Raw genomic sequence first — 12,617 nt, 5'->3', positions numbered from 1 at the left:
TTCGGTGACAACTACAATACTAAAAGAGCTACTGGCAGACCTGCAAAAAAAAAACTACAGGCAGACATGGCCACAATACGCCAGGACCTGCAGGGCCTGACAGGCCGAATCGGAGCACTGAAAACTAACACACTCCTGCACACAGCAGATCACAACTCTTCAACAGGTCTGCGACTTGCAAAAGCAACTTTGGGCAGTATTTGTGACTAAGTGGCTACTAAAAAAGACTGGACATACCTAATTTGTATTACCTTGGGGTTTGTCTACTTTTGCAAATGGTATGCCATCATGGGGGTAATTCTCATTCCTGGGCTATCATTTGGTCTCAAAGGCAACATAACCAGTCTGGCAAATTTCAATGCGTAGAAACTGAAAAATGTACCATGCTTTATTTGACCCTGCAACCTTCCAAAATACAGTAAAACATATACATGGGGGAAGAGGGGGTACTGTTTTACTTGTGAGACAACGCTAAATACAAATGTGTACTTTATTGCAGTAACAGCTAACAGTGTGATGACATTCACAGTTAAAATGCAATGCAGTACTAAAAAAAAAAAAAAAAAACATTTCTTAATTTCTCACATTTTTTGATTTTTTTTCCATATTAAGTAAGTTTCATATATAAATATTTGATATGAAATGAAAGCCCTGCTTCTCCTGAATAAAATGAATTATAATAAGTGTGGGTGCATTGAATTATAGCTAAACACAAACACCGCAGAAATGTAAAAACAGCACTGGTCCTTAACGGTAAGAAAATTGAAAAACGGTCTGGTCACTAAGGGGTTGCATTACAGAAAACAAAATCTAGCCATCTAGTTTTTATATAAATAACTGGTATTGTAAAACAGTTTGACAACACTGGAAATTAATTTACCTATGTCGATCCCCCTGCGCAGAACAGTCTTGTCAGAATCATGATAGTTGATCAAATCTTCCACCCAGTGAATATAGTTGAGTCTCAGAGGAACAGTAGGAATTAACCGTTCAAGAGGTATGTCAATGGTGAGCCCAAAATCTTCCTTTAAGAGGGTGCACGTCAATGCTCTCACTGCTCCTGGATCCTTGAAGTTCAAACTAACGTGAATAAAAGTAAGAGTCTTAAGCACACACAATGAGAAAAAAATAAGCATGAAAAACCATCTCAAACTTTTTTTTATTTTATTTTTTTACTCGCAGGCTGCTCACTGTTTAGTAGACATGCCCCTACTCGCGATACAGCGAGTAGGGGCAGAATTTACTAATACTAAGTAATATTTACTTAGTATTAGTAAGTTTGGCTGAAAGAACAGTTTAGGTCTTTCAGTCTTTTGTTAGATAGCTCACTAATACCATGGGAATTAGGGAGTTATCTACCAAGCGGCTGCAAGATGCAGCCGCGGCACGAATCGGATCTGAATTTCATTCGAATGAAATTCCGATCCGAACAAAGTCCCGAATTATGTTCTAACATGAATGGAGAAACTGTTTTTATTCTGTTAGGACGACATACGGTAGTTTCGCCAGCGTCCTGTCTAGATGACAGGACGTTCGGGAATACTGACAGGAAGCATCGCGAGATTACAAAGGAAAGGTAAGAATTGTGGGAATATTTTTGTGACCACAGGAAACGGAGCACACTTTGCTCCTTTGCTGGTCATAGATGGTCACTACTTTGCCTTTTGTTTTAAAGAAAACTAGAGCAGACAGGAAGAAATGAAGAACAGAACAGATCCTGACAGAGGGAGAGAAGAGGAATCGATTGGGGAAAGGTAAGTACAGCATGACAGTGCCGCTTTAAGGTGCATGAAGTATTCCTTTTACTAGATAATGCCAGAGAAGTAAAATAGAAGAAAACATTTTATTAACTAGACAATCTGAGGCATAATTTTGCATGCATTTTTACTGGAACTCCAAGTGCATTCAGCAACAGACAAAATCACTTAGAACCAGGGATGTTACACCTCCCTACATAGTGGAAACTCTAGTAAGAAAAAAGTAGCACATTTGTATTGATAGAGAAGCTGTGACAGTAATCAAATGCCAAAAACAGAATCCTTTAGTTAATTTTAGATGACATCACAGTTTGTTACCAGAATGTTCAGAGAACATACATAAATTCTTAGGAGTTGGACATCCTAGGGCAGCGATGAGGAACCTATGGCACATGTGCCCTCTCTGTGGGCATACAGCCATAAGTCACCGGATCGCTACTCAGGGCGGGCAAATCTTATGGGGGCGCCGCTGGCTGGGTCAGCAGCCTTAGGACTGCCCAGGTGGCAATGCAGAGTTGGGGCCTGCCCAAAACGGCAGATGCCCACTCTGCTTTTGTATCATTGGTGGGTGAATGGGATGGAAGGCGGCGAGGGAGCACTGACTTAAGTGCTGTTCCAGCACTGCTCCCTCCCCTGATGCCGCCGGGATTAAGGAAATGACAATCAGGCGCCGCCGGCTAATTGATGTAATTTCCTGTCTCCCGGCAGCATTAGCAGAGGGAGCAGTGCTGGAAAAGCAGGGAAGTCAGTGCTCCCTCGCGCAGTGGCGGGTCCATGGGGGTGGGGGCAATTGATGGACGTTTTTGCATTCAGAAGAATTTGAATGATATGAACAAGCTTAAGTTTTAACAGGGGTACAGTTTGAGACTAGAGAATTAAAATGTTGAATAGCGTTACATAACTATCTTTACAGAGTTCTGTAAAGTTATATGACCCATAGAAGATTATATGAAGGTTAAGTGACCCATAGAAAATGTCTCTACCAGATAAGGATATAAAAATGGCATGTGTAACAAATGCTTAACAGGCTAAGCTTTATTGGACCACACTGAATGGTCCTTTTGAGAGAAACCAATCCAGTACATGCAAACATCAGAAGCTAGACATTTGAGAATGCAATATTTCAGGTTAAATAGGAATGTTTAATGTTGCACCGCACATCGCAGGTGCCCAAAGTGAACTTTTATTGAATGACAAGTTGTAGAAATAATAAAAAGAAAATTAAATGAACCAATAAGTGCAACTTCTTGATGTGAGAGAAAAATATAGATATAGATGCTGGGGGAGAAGGGGAGATGCTAGGGGGAGAGGAGGAGCAGGAGATTCTGGGTAAGAGGAGGAGGAGATGCTGGGGGAGAAGGGGAGAAGAGGAGATGCTGTCAGGAGAGGGGAATATGCTGTGGTTAGAGAACTGATGATGCTGGGGGGAGAGAAGAGGAGAATTAGTTCGGACAACTGTATGAGTTGTTTTTTTTCTAAACTTAAACCTCAGTATTCAGGTTTAATTGCCGTGTTGGCACTTTGAGGTAAACAAGTTGGCATGTATGTATTGTGGTTTGGGCACTCTAGTTCAAAAAGGTTCGCTATCACTGACCTAGGGCATAAAAATTGGTCACTTACACTAGTGCCCTAAGCCTAGAGTACTCAGATATACTATGAGCAAAACCTAGGACTCATTACACAAAATGGCTGTGAACAATCTAGAGATCCACAGGATGCCTTATTTGAAAATATGGTAAATGCGTCTTTCAAATAAACAGAGTTCAGTTATTGTGCCTTGGGGGCGTTGTAGACAGTATACCCTCCAACAATTTTAGACGGCTCCACCTTTTCCTAAATAAATCTCACATTGACATGAATATCACCACTCCACACATTAGGTATGGAAGCAATGGCAGTGTGACCAGCTGTATAAGCTCCAACCTCCACTTTATAATTACCATAAGCTCTCACTGAAAAGCTGTAAACACAACATAACTGTTTATGCAAAACACAATATCACAGGCTTTTTATGATTCCACTGTACAGAGAAACGTGAAACATAATGCCAGCATTGTTGTGTAAGATATAAAAACATACCTTGGTTTTCCAGCCAAACTCACAGTTATGTACTGCTTAAATTCTGGATACTTGGAAGACAAGTATGCAAAATCTGGAGGTTTATCTTTGTACCGATTTCGTGGGTGCATGGATTTATTATGAGCCATTAGTTATCTGAAATGACAGTGGGAAAAATTAGCAGAACTGAAACAGGTAACCTGTCATAATAACTAACAATAACTAAATGCAGAAAAATGCAAAACACCATATACATGCTCTGGAGGGTAAAAACATTTAAGACCTATATTTTGTAATTGAGCAATACCGTCATTAAAACAGTTCTCTGTCTATAAATCACGCTCTAGGGTAAAAAGATATTTATATAATATTAAGGCTATGCCAACTTTTATTTATTTCTGCACATTGCAATCTTAGCCCTTTTTTCACTTTCTGGCAGCCATCTTTATGCACATTTGGTCTGTCTGTAAGTTATCTGACACAGTACAGGCTAATTTGAAACGGTCAGTAAAATTTTCTGTCAAGCCACTTTGAAATACTAAATAGTGTGGATTGCGTCAGATAAATAACAATCCGAGCAAAGGTGCCTAAAGGTGGCAGTGACTGGTTGAAAGTACCTAGGTGACACTGTCAGCCTATCACTGCCTGCTACCCCAGGCGTGAATCAGAGCATACTTCCATCGTGTCATAATTGGAAGCCAGGCTGCAGGGCATCAAGCACTTCTGCTAAATAGTAAGTATGATGGAAGTATGGTGTCTCTGCTATGGAAGGTGTAGCCAATCAAGCACGTTATTGTCCGTGGGTTTCTTTCGCTAACTTGCACAGCTAACGGCTTCAATAAGCACTAAGACCAAGTACTTTGAGTCATGTGTCCACTGGCAATGCAGGATATACTGCACTGATAGCTCCAGTTCATATAAGACATTCTATCTAGTCCACTCGCAATTCTCTATGAGTAACTGCTCTATAGTGGATATACCTTGATGCTTCAAGAAACACAAGCTTCATGGAAAGAATATGTAGCAGTTTTTCAAATAGCACATAAACCACAGTGACCAATAAGGGACATGAGAGGTGCAGGATAAAATGAAATCAATTATAACATGGTTAATCTCAAACAATAGGAGAGCCTAATTTAAAACAGGTAAATCAAATCAAATACAGGCACACCAGACAACAGATAATACTATTAAAGTTATTAAACGCTTATTAACAAACGACATCAGTTACAGGTAATTCCAGACAGAGGGGAAAACAATTAATCTAATTAACAGACCCCACTCTTTCTCCCTAATTGTGTAGAGGGTGTGCCTGCATTGCAAGGGGTAAATCATCAACCATTGTCCCTGACTTATTTACTCTGACACAATGCAATCCTGCAGTCTGCTTTACATTTGAAATTATGTTTTGTACATAAAGCAATAGGGGGACATGGTCTCCTTGACCCCCTTCAATCTGGCTTCCGCCCTCTCCACTCTACAGAGACTGCCCTTATCAAAGTCACTAACGACCTAATCACGGCTAAATCCAAAGGCCACTACTCCATACTAATTCTTCTTGACCTCTCAGCGGCCTTTGACACCGTTGATCATGCTCTCCTTCTTCAAACTCTTCAATCGCTTGGTCTCTGTGACTCTGTCCTCTTGTGGTTTTCCTCTTATCTCTCCCAACGCTCATTCAGTGTCTCCTTCTCTAATGATACCTCCTCCCCTCGCCCTGTCTCGGTTGGTGTCCCCCAAGGCTCCGTCCTTGGTCCCCTTCTATTTTCTCTTTATACTGCCTCTCTTGGCAAACGTATTACCTCTTTTGGATTCCACTACCACCTGTACGCTGATGACACCCAGCTATATCTCTCCTCCCCGGACCTCTCCCCTGCCGTCCTGCAACGTGTCACTGCTTGCCTTTCTTCCATCTCTGACTGGATGTCCTCCCGCTTTCTGAAACTCAATCTCTCAAAAACTGAGCTCCTTGTCTTTCCTCCTCCTAATACTGATCCTCCTCTTTCGCTCTCCCTTCAAGTTTGTGGTACCAACATCAGTCCATCCTTGCAAGCGCGCTGTCTTGGCGTCATACTTGACTCTGGTCTCACCTTTGAGCCTCACATCCAGCATGTTGCCAAATCCTGTAGATTTCATCTTAAAAACATAGCCCGCATCCGCCCCTTTCTTGCACCAGATACTACCAAGGAGCTTGTCCATGCTCTAGTAATTTCCCGCATGGATTACTGTAACCCTCTCCTGATTGGTCTTCCCAAAAGCCGTACTGCACCCCTACAGTCCGTAATGAACGCTGCTGCTAGACTGATTTTCCTCTCTAGTCGTTTCTCTCACACCTCACCCCTCTGCCAGTCCTTACATTGGCTTCCTGTATGCTATAGGAGTCAATTCAAGGTACTTAGTCACACCTATAAAGCACTGAACAACTCTAGCCCCTCTTATATCTCCTCACAGATCCATAGGTATGTCCCTTCTCAGTCTCTTCGCTCTGCCCGTGACCACCTCCTGTCCGTTGTCCGCACTCGTACGGCCAACTCGCGCTTGCAGGACTTCTCGCGGGCGGCTCCCTTCCTATGGAATAGCCTGCCTACCGCCATCAGACTCTCTCCTAGTCTTGCATCTTTTAAGAAGTGCCTTAAAACCCATCTCTTTAGGAAAGCTTATGGCCTCCAAGACTAACCAATACCTGTCTCTTGCCCTCTCCTAAAGGGCAGTCCACCTTATTTGATTGCAAATTCCTGTCCTAATGTGTTTTACACCCCACCTCCTATAGAATGTAAGCTCGATCGAGCAGGGTCCTCTTCAACCTATTGTTCCTGCAAGTTTATTTGTAATTGTCCTATTTATAGTTAAATCCCCTTCTTAATATTGTAAAGCGCTACGGAATCTGTTGGCGCTATATAAATTGCAATAATAATAATAATAATAATAATAATAATAATAATAATAATGGTACCTGGCATCTTTGGCAAAACAAGGGAAACCATTGTACCGTCACAGTAAGATACAAAATAAACTCATTCATTGCAATTTAAAAAAAGTGACCACAGGTGGTTGGTTTTTTTTACCCATGTGTTAAGGAGTATGGCAATACAAATAATAGAAAAGAAAGACAAAAAATGTAGAATAATCTTTACAGAATTGCAGAACACATAAATAAAAATCAGCTCCAACCTAAGACGTGGATAAATCTAATTTACAAAATATAAAAGAGCATGAAACATTGAAAACTGTAAATTATTGCCAAGTATAAATCAAAGTTTGCTTGACTTTCAAATCCAATACAGGGTTAGCTATGCTGTAACAGCTATTCGGATGTTAGCATGCTTCAAGCATTGTGCAGCAAATTATGGGAAAACCCCAATTTCATCACACACAGTAGGGTCCTGCTGGATCTAGAAGGCTATTAACAGAGCAGGAGATAAGACATTTTAAATTAAACAGACTGTGCAATGAAGGTAGCTTAAACATTTCTCTTTACAGGAAGTGTTTATTATTGCCTAGGAACAACTCTAGAGGCAGTCACGCAGATGGCCACTAGCAGTGTTTCCCGGGTCAGTGCTGCATAATGTGTAGCACTGACGTTCAGCATCTCCGTGCAATGTTCCCCATAGAAATGCATTGATTCAATAAAAGAAAATATTGTATAAATAAATAATTGGTGCTGCGCATGCGTGATAGCCCCCCAATGTTTCCTATGGGAAAGCATTGGATTGGCCAAGATCATCAAGTTTCATGATCTCAGCAAAGGGGTGGAGAGGTGGCGGAGCCTGCCGCAAGGAGACCCACACGCAGCACTGGAAAAATGTGAGCAAAATCACCTTTAACTCGTTTCACAGTGGGACTAGCCACCTAAACTGTTATTCTAGTACTATATACACGTTTGTATTCTGAGGCTATTAGTTGGCGCTATACAAATACCAATAATAATGACACTATAGTGTTCCATTAAAGGACCACTCTAGTGCCAGGAAAACATACTCGTTTTCCTGGCACTAGAGTACCCTGAGGGTGCCCCCACCCTCAGGGACCCCCTCCCGCCGGGCTCTGGAGAGAGGAAGGGGTTAAACTTACCTCTTTTTCCAGCGCCGGGCGGGGAGCTTTCCTCCTCCTCTCCATCTTGATCGCGACGTCATCGGCTGAATGCGCATGCGCGGCAGGAGCCGCGCTCGCATTCAGCCGGTCGCATAGGAAAGCATTTACAATGCTTTCCTATGGACGCTTGCGTGCTCTCACTGTGATTTTCACAGTGAGAAGCACGCAAGCGCCTCTAGCGGCTGTCAATGAGACAGCCACTAGAGGATTTGGAGGCTGGATTAACCCTCATTATAAACATAGCAGTTTCTCTGAAACTGCTATGTTTATAAAAAAAAAAGGGTTAATCCTAGAGGTACCTGGCACCCAGACCACTTCATTAAGCTGAAGTCGTCTGGGTGCCTAGAGTGGTCCTTTAAGCTAGAGTTCTTTTGGTGACTATAGTGTTTCTTTCTTAGTGTTATCAGGCTACACTCACAGCCCATGCAGCTAATTCCAAGCTCTCTATTAACAGAGGACCAAGTTTGACCACCTACAACAGGGGACTTCGGTACCATAGCCTCTACAGTAAGCTGTAGTAGTGATAGTGCTTGGAGTGTTTTATATATATATATATATATATATATATATATATATATATAAATAATTATACTAGTTTTTGTACACTATTCAAGAGAAACGTAAAAGTACTATGTACCATTTGCCTGAATCACACTCATGCTTACAGAGTAATTTAACACTACTAGAAGTCCAAAATATGGCACCAAATCAAGCGTGTAAATCAATGCAGGTAACTTAATTCGGAGTCATTCCTTCCAATAAAGAAATATCTCGCTTGGTTTGTGTAGTATCACACGTGGGGTAAAAAAAAATTATATAAACCAACACATACAGACTGCACTCAGGTAAACTGCACACATGTTATGAACAGATGTTTCTCACATGAGCTCTCACAGAGGCGATTTAAATACAGGAGAAATACCCTGCAGTGCTACTCTAGGGTGGGGTGGGGTAAATCTTCAATGACGCCAAAAAAAAAATGCCGTAAACTGTATAGTCACACAATCCCCTGAATTTTACCTGCGACCACAGCTACGTCGAGCCCAAGAGAGTTTCCAATGAGTGTCGTTACTGAAACGAAAGTTACCACGCATGCGCACGTGGGGGAAGAGTAGCCGCTGTGGCGCACGCGCAGGTCAAACGGCTGCAGCGCGTGCGCACATTTACATTCAAAAGAAACGCGTCGGCTCCGTGTGCACGCGCTCGCCGTTGGTGTCAGTTGACGCGCACGTATAGGTTTAGCATTTTGGCGCGCTTATTTACTCGCTCTGAGAGTTGCTGCGCTGTTTTGGAAAGAGAGGATTGTTTCAGTGCTTTTGCTTACTTTGTCACGACGCTATGATTTTTTTTTTTTTTTGCAAGTTAATTTAATACGATGTGATTATATATTTTATACAGCAATCATAGTTACGACGAGGAAATTTTGCTAATATGTGAACTAGATTACCTGGTTATTGTGAGGAGAGCCTGAGTGACATCACTGAAAGGGGCAAGGGGCTGGTTGGGAGAACAAACTGACATGTCGCTGTTAAAGATGGTGTCTGACTTTAAGTTAAGCTCTGCAATAAAGATATGTTGAAACTAGCTCACTGTGTTATATGTATTTCATGACATGGTATCAGAAGTACTAACCTGTGCCGCTGCTTGTTAAACTGTGAAGATGGATATGTTTATTCCACCTGAGCCATTTGCTTTTTCTATTCCAGCATCATGGCCTACCTGGTGCCAATGGTTTAAGGGTTGCATCCAAGCGGATAAGAAGAGTGCTGCAGTACAAGTTAATTCTCTTTTATATTCTATGAGGAAAGATGTGGAGAATGTTGTATGATGCACTGCCACTGGGGAGAGAGACCAGTTGTCTCCTCTTCCTGTGAGATGCACTGCTGCGGAGGAGAGAGACCGGTTGTCTCCTCTCCCTGTGAGATGCACTGCCGCGGAGGAGAGAGACCGGTTGTCTCCTCTCCCTGTGAGATGCACTGCCGCGGAGGAGAGAGACCGGTTGTCTCCTCTCCCTGTGAGATGCACTGCCGCGGGGGAGAGAGACCGGCTGTCTCCTCTCCCTGTAACTCCAGCTGCTGCTGGGGATCTGGGACGACTGCCCAGCATCCCTGTAGGGCCGGTGGAGAGACTTCAGTCCCATCTCCACCTGCCTGTTGGAGTTCCTCACAGGACCAGTCTATGAGGTCCCGGTTCTCTCCCCAGAGGGTACTTCCAGCTGCCTCTGGGGAGAGAGGCTAACCTCCTTTCGTTGGAGACTTCTTTTCCTCGCTTTAGCCAGCAGGAACTCTTGGTCCCTCTTTGCTTGTCTTTCGACGGTTACCTGGTTCCAGATCGCCTGGAAGGTCTCCATTGACCCATCAGGGCCATACCAGGCACTTGCTGCCTCACCTCGGCCAGCAAATCTTCTGAAGAGTCAGAGTATGCCATACTTGCCTGCTCCAACTCAATGGACACCTCTGCTTCCAGGGGCGCTGCATGAATGCTAGCGTTGCCCTCACTATGATCATTCAGCTTCTCACTATGATCAACACGTTACCGGTGTCTCCAGGATGCTTCTCCTCGCACTAGGACGTCCCTGTCGCTGCCACCAAATGTGACGGACCGCCTGACACTCCGACCGAGTGCCTCCGCCAATTGATGCTCCTAATGCTCACCGAGGAATTTCAGCACTCCACCAGACACCATAAGCACTGCAGACCCCACTTCCAACGATGCAGCTGCGCCGGGGTCTTGCCGTTCTTCCCCCATCCCTGGACCCAAGACCAGGATCCAGCTGCCAGTGGGCAGACCTCTCCTACTCCCAGAGAGCGTAGCAGGAACAGCTCTCATAAGAGCTAGTGATTATAATTCCTGGGGAGTATAGTGATATAGCAATCCACAGGATAGATACAGCCATTTCCCCCACACATGAGATGAGACTCTATGTTAAGGGTAAGCAGAAACAGAATTTTAATGGAGGCACACTGGCCTTTTATGCAAGTTTCCCAACAAGGGTGACACCCAGGTGGACCTTGTTGGGCACAGGGACAGAAAGTGAATAAACCAATAAAAACAGTCATACAGTGAGACACTCCCATACACAAACAATAGAATCCCTCCTCTGTGTAGCAGAACCCCTTTAGCTGTCCAATATATTCCCTTTTATTGTTGGAACCGAAGAGTTTTTCCTGTGCCTGGATTATACAGAATCACATACAACCATATGTGGCCATACTTTGTTCGGTAAAAAGATGTACAAGTCTGCATGTGAAGTTTGAGACTGACAGGTACCGACTTATCGCTGTGCTGATACCAAGGGTTGCTGTATTTTGCGAGTACATATACAAATAGGCCCACATACACTGGTACATCATTCTAGGCCAAAGCTCACACACTACACTCCCGAATATGAAAAGGGAATACAGAACTTATATACTTACCAGACTTTGGAGCTTATGATCTTAACGTGAATTGTTACGATGTTACTATTTTGGATTTACGCACCTTCTTGTTTTATATGTCTTATACCGTTGACATTGTACTTCTCGTCGGCCTGCGAGCCTAATTATTGCTGACTCTTACGTAATAAACCAGATTTACCAAAAAAAAAGTCTGCATGTGAACAGCTATATTCACCATGCGAACGAACAACCGGACCACCCTGGTGTAAAGTGTGGCTGTAATTTACCTCCCTGTATGCTTGTTCCATTCCCTTGGTTTAAACGCACGAACGCTCTGCTGTATTCCCTGGGTGGCCGCCATTTCGGCAGCCAAACACGTGGCGGCAGCCATCTTAAACCCGCGAACAGCGGTGTTTGGTCGTCGAGTGTCTGGAACTCAAAACGGACACTCGACTAACCGAACACCACTAAGACCTTCAGGACTTCAGAAAGTGCCGATTGAAACACACCAACGGCCCGTCGTTCGGTAGGATGAATCTCACAAATTAGGGGATTCATCCAAATACAAATGTAACCATGGATGGCATAGCCTTTCGGGACTTTTGATGCACGAACAGAGACCGACGGCAGGGCCAGATCTCATGGAACTATTTTCGGTTACTTTACCCATGCGGTCGGTCAAATCTTTGCTTCCTCATAACTCCGAAACCCCTGGTCTGATCTGGGTGATTTTTAGATATGTTCCTCACCCAGATCAGGGCTACCAGGGGGTACTATATTTAAAGGTGTGCCTACCATATTTGGGGTACATCCAGGAATTGGGGAAAAGTATGTACTGTATAATTGTGTTAACTGTTAAGCTAAGGGGATGAGATGTGTGGGAGGTAACGTCTATGTGATTGGTTACTGTAGTAATTATGGTGAGGCCCTCCCTTGCATGGAAGAATCTCATAAAAGCAGGAATTCTGTCATTAAACTTCAGTTCTACTCCTGATACTGTGTGTCGTCCAGTGACTGGGAAAGGTGATGGGATACTATTGGATTTTACTGCTGATTATGCTGGATACTCTCTTGGATTTATTACTTGTTCCTGCATTATTCTAATATACCAGTGGAGTTAAGCTGTGGGAAATCAACTCTCCACTACACTCTGTGCTTGGGAGACTATTGAATCAGAAACTGTACTCATCTAACCCAATTATCTCCAAGCACAGAAAAACATACAATTTTATGAAACCCCCAAAAGTACCTTAAAAACACATAAAACCCCATAAAACTTTCATCCCCTGATAGCCCCGATCTGAGTGAACAACATATCCAAAAATCACCC

The 12,617-nt window shown here is 43.3% G+C and overlaps 1 protein-coding gene across 1 annotated transcript in view; it reads right to left on the bottom strand.

The window, feature by feature from the left end:
* METTL16 (methyltransferase 16, RNA N6-adenosine) overlaps window positions 1-8,995 on the bottom strand; it is a 74,386-nt gene extending 65,391 nt beyond the window's left edge. Inside the window, exons 1-3 of the mRNA XM_063443989.1 lie at window positions 8,928-8,995; window positions 3,837-3,971; window positions 881-1,080 (exon numbers count right to left, since the gene is read on the bottom strand). Of these exons, the coding sequence (XP_063300059.1) occupies window positions 881-1,080; window positions 3,837-3,964 (328 nt within the window). The 5' untranslated portion in view covers window positions 3,965-3,971; window positions 8,928-8,995. The remainder of the gene's footprint in view (window positions 1-880; window positions 1,081-3,836; window positions 3,972-8,927) is intronic.
* Between the last annotated feature and the right edge of the window lie 3,622 nt (window positions 8,996-12,617).

Source organism: Pelobates fuscus, chromosome 1 (assembly GCF_036172605.1).
Source record: "Pelobates fuscus isolate aPelFus1 chromosome 1, aPelFus1.pri, whole genome shotgun sequence".
NCBI lineage: Eukaryota > Metazoa > Chordata > Amphibia > Anura > Pelobatidae > Pelobates > Pelobates fuscus.
The sequence above is the reverse complement of the archived record's forward strand: the minus strand, read 5'-3'. Positions and strand labels throughout refer to the sequence as shown.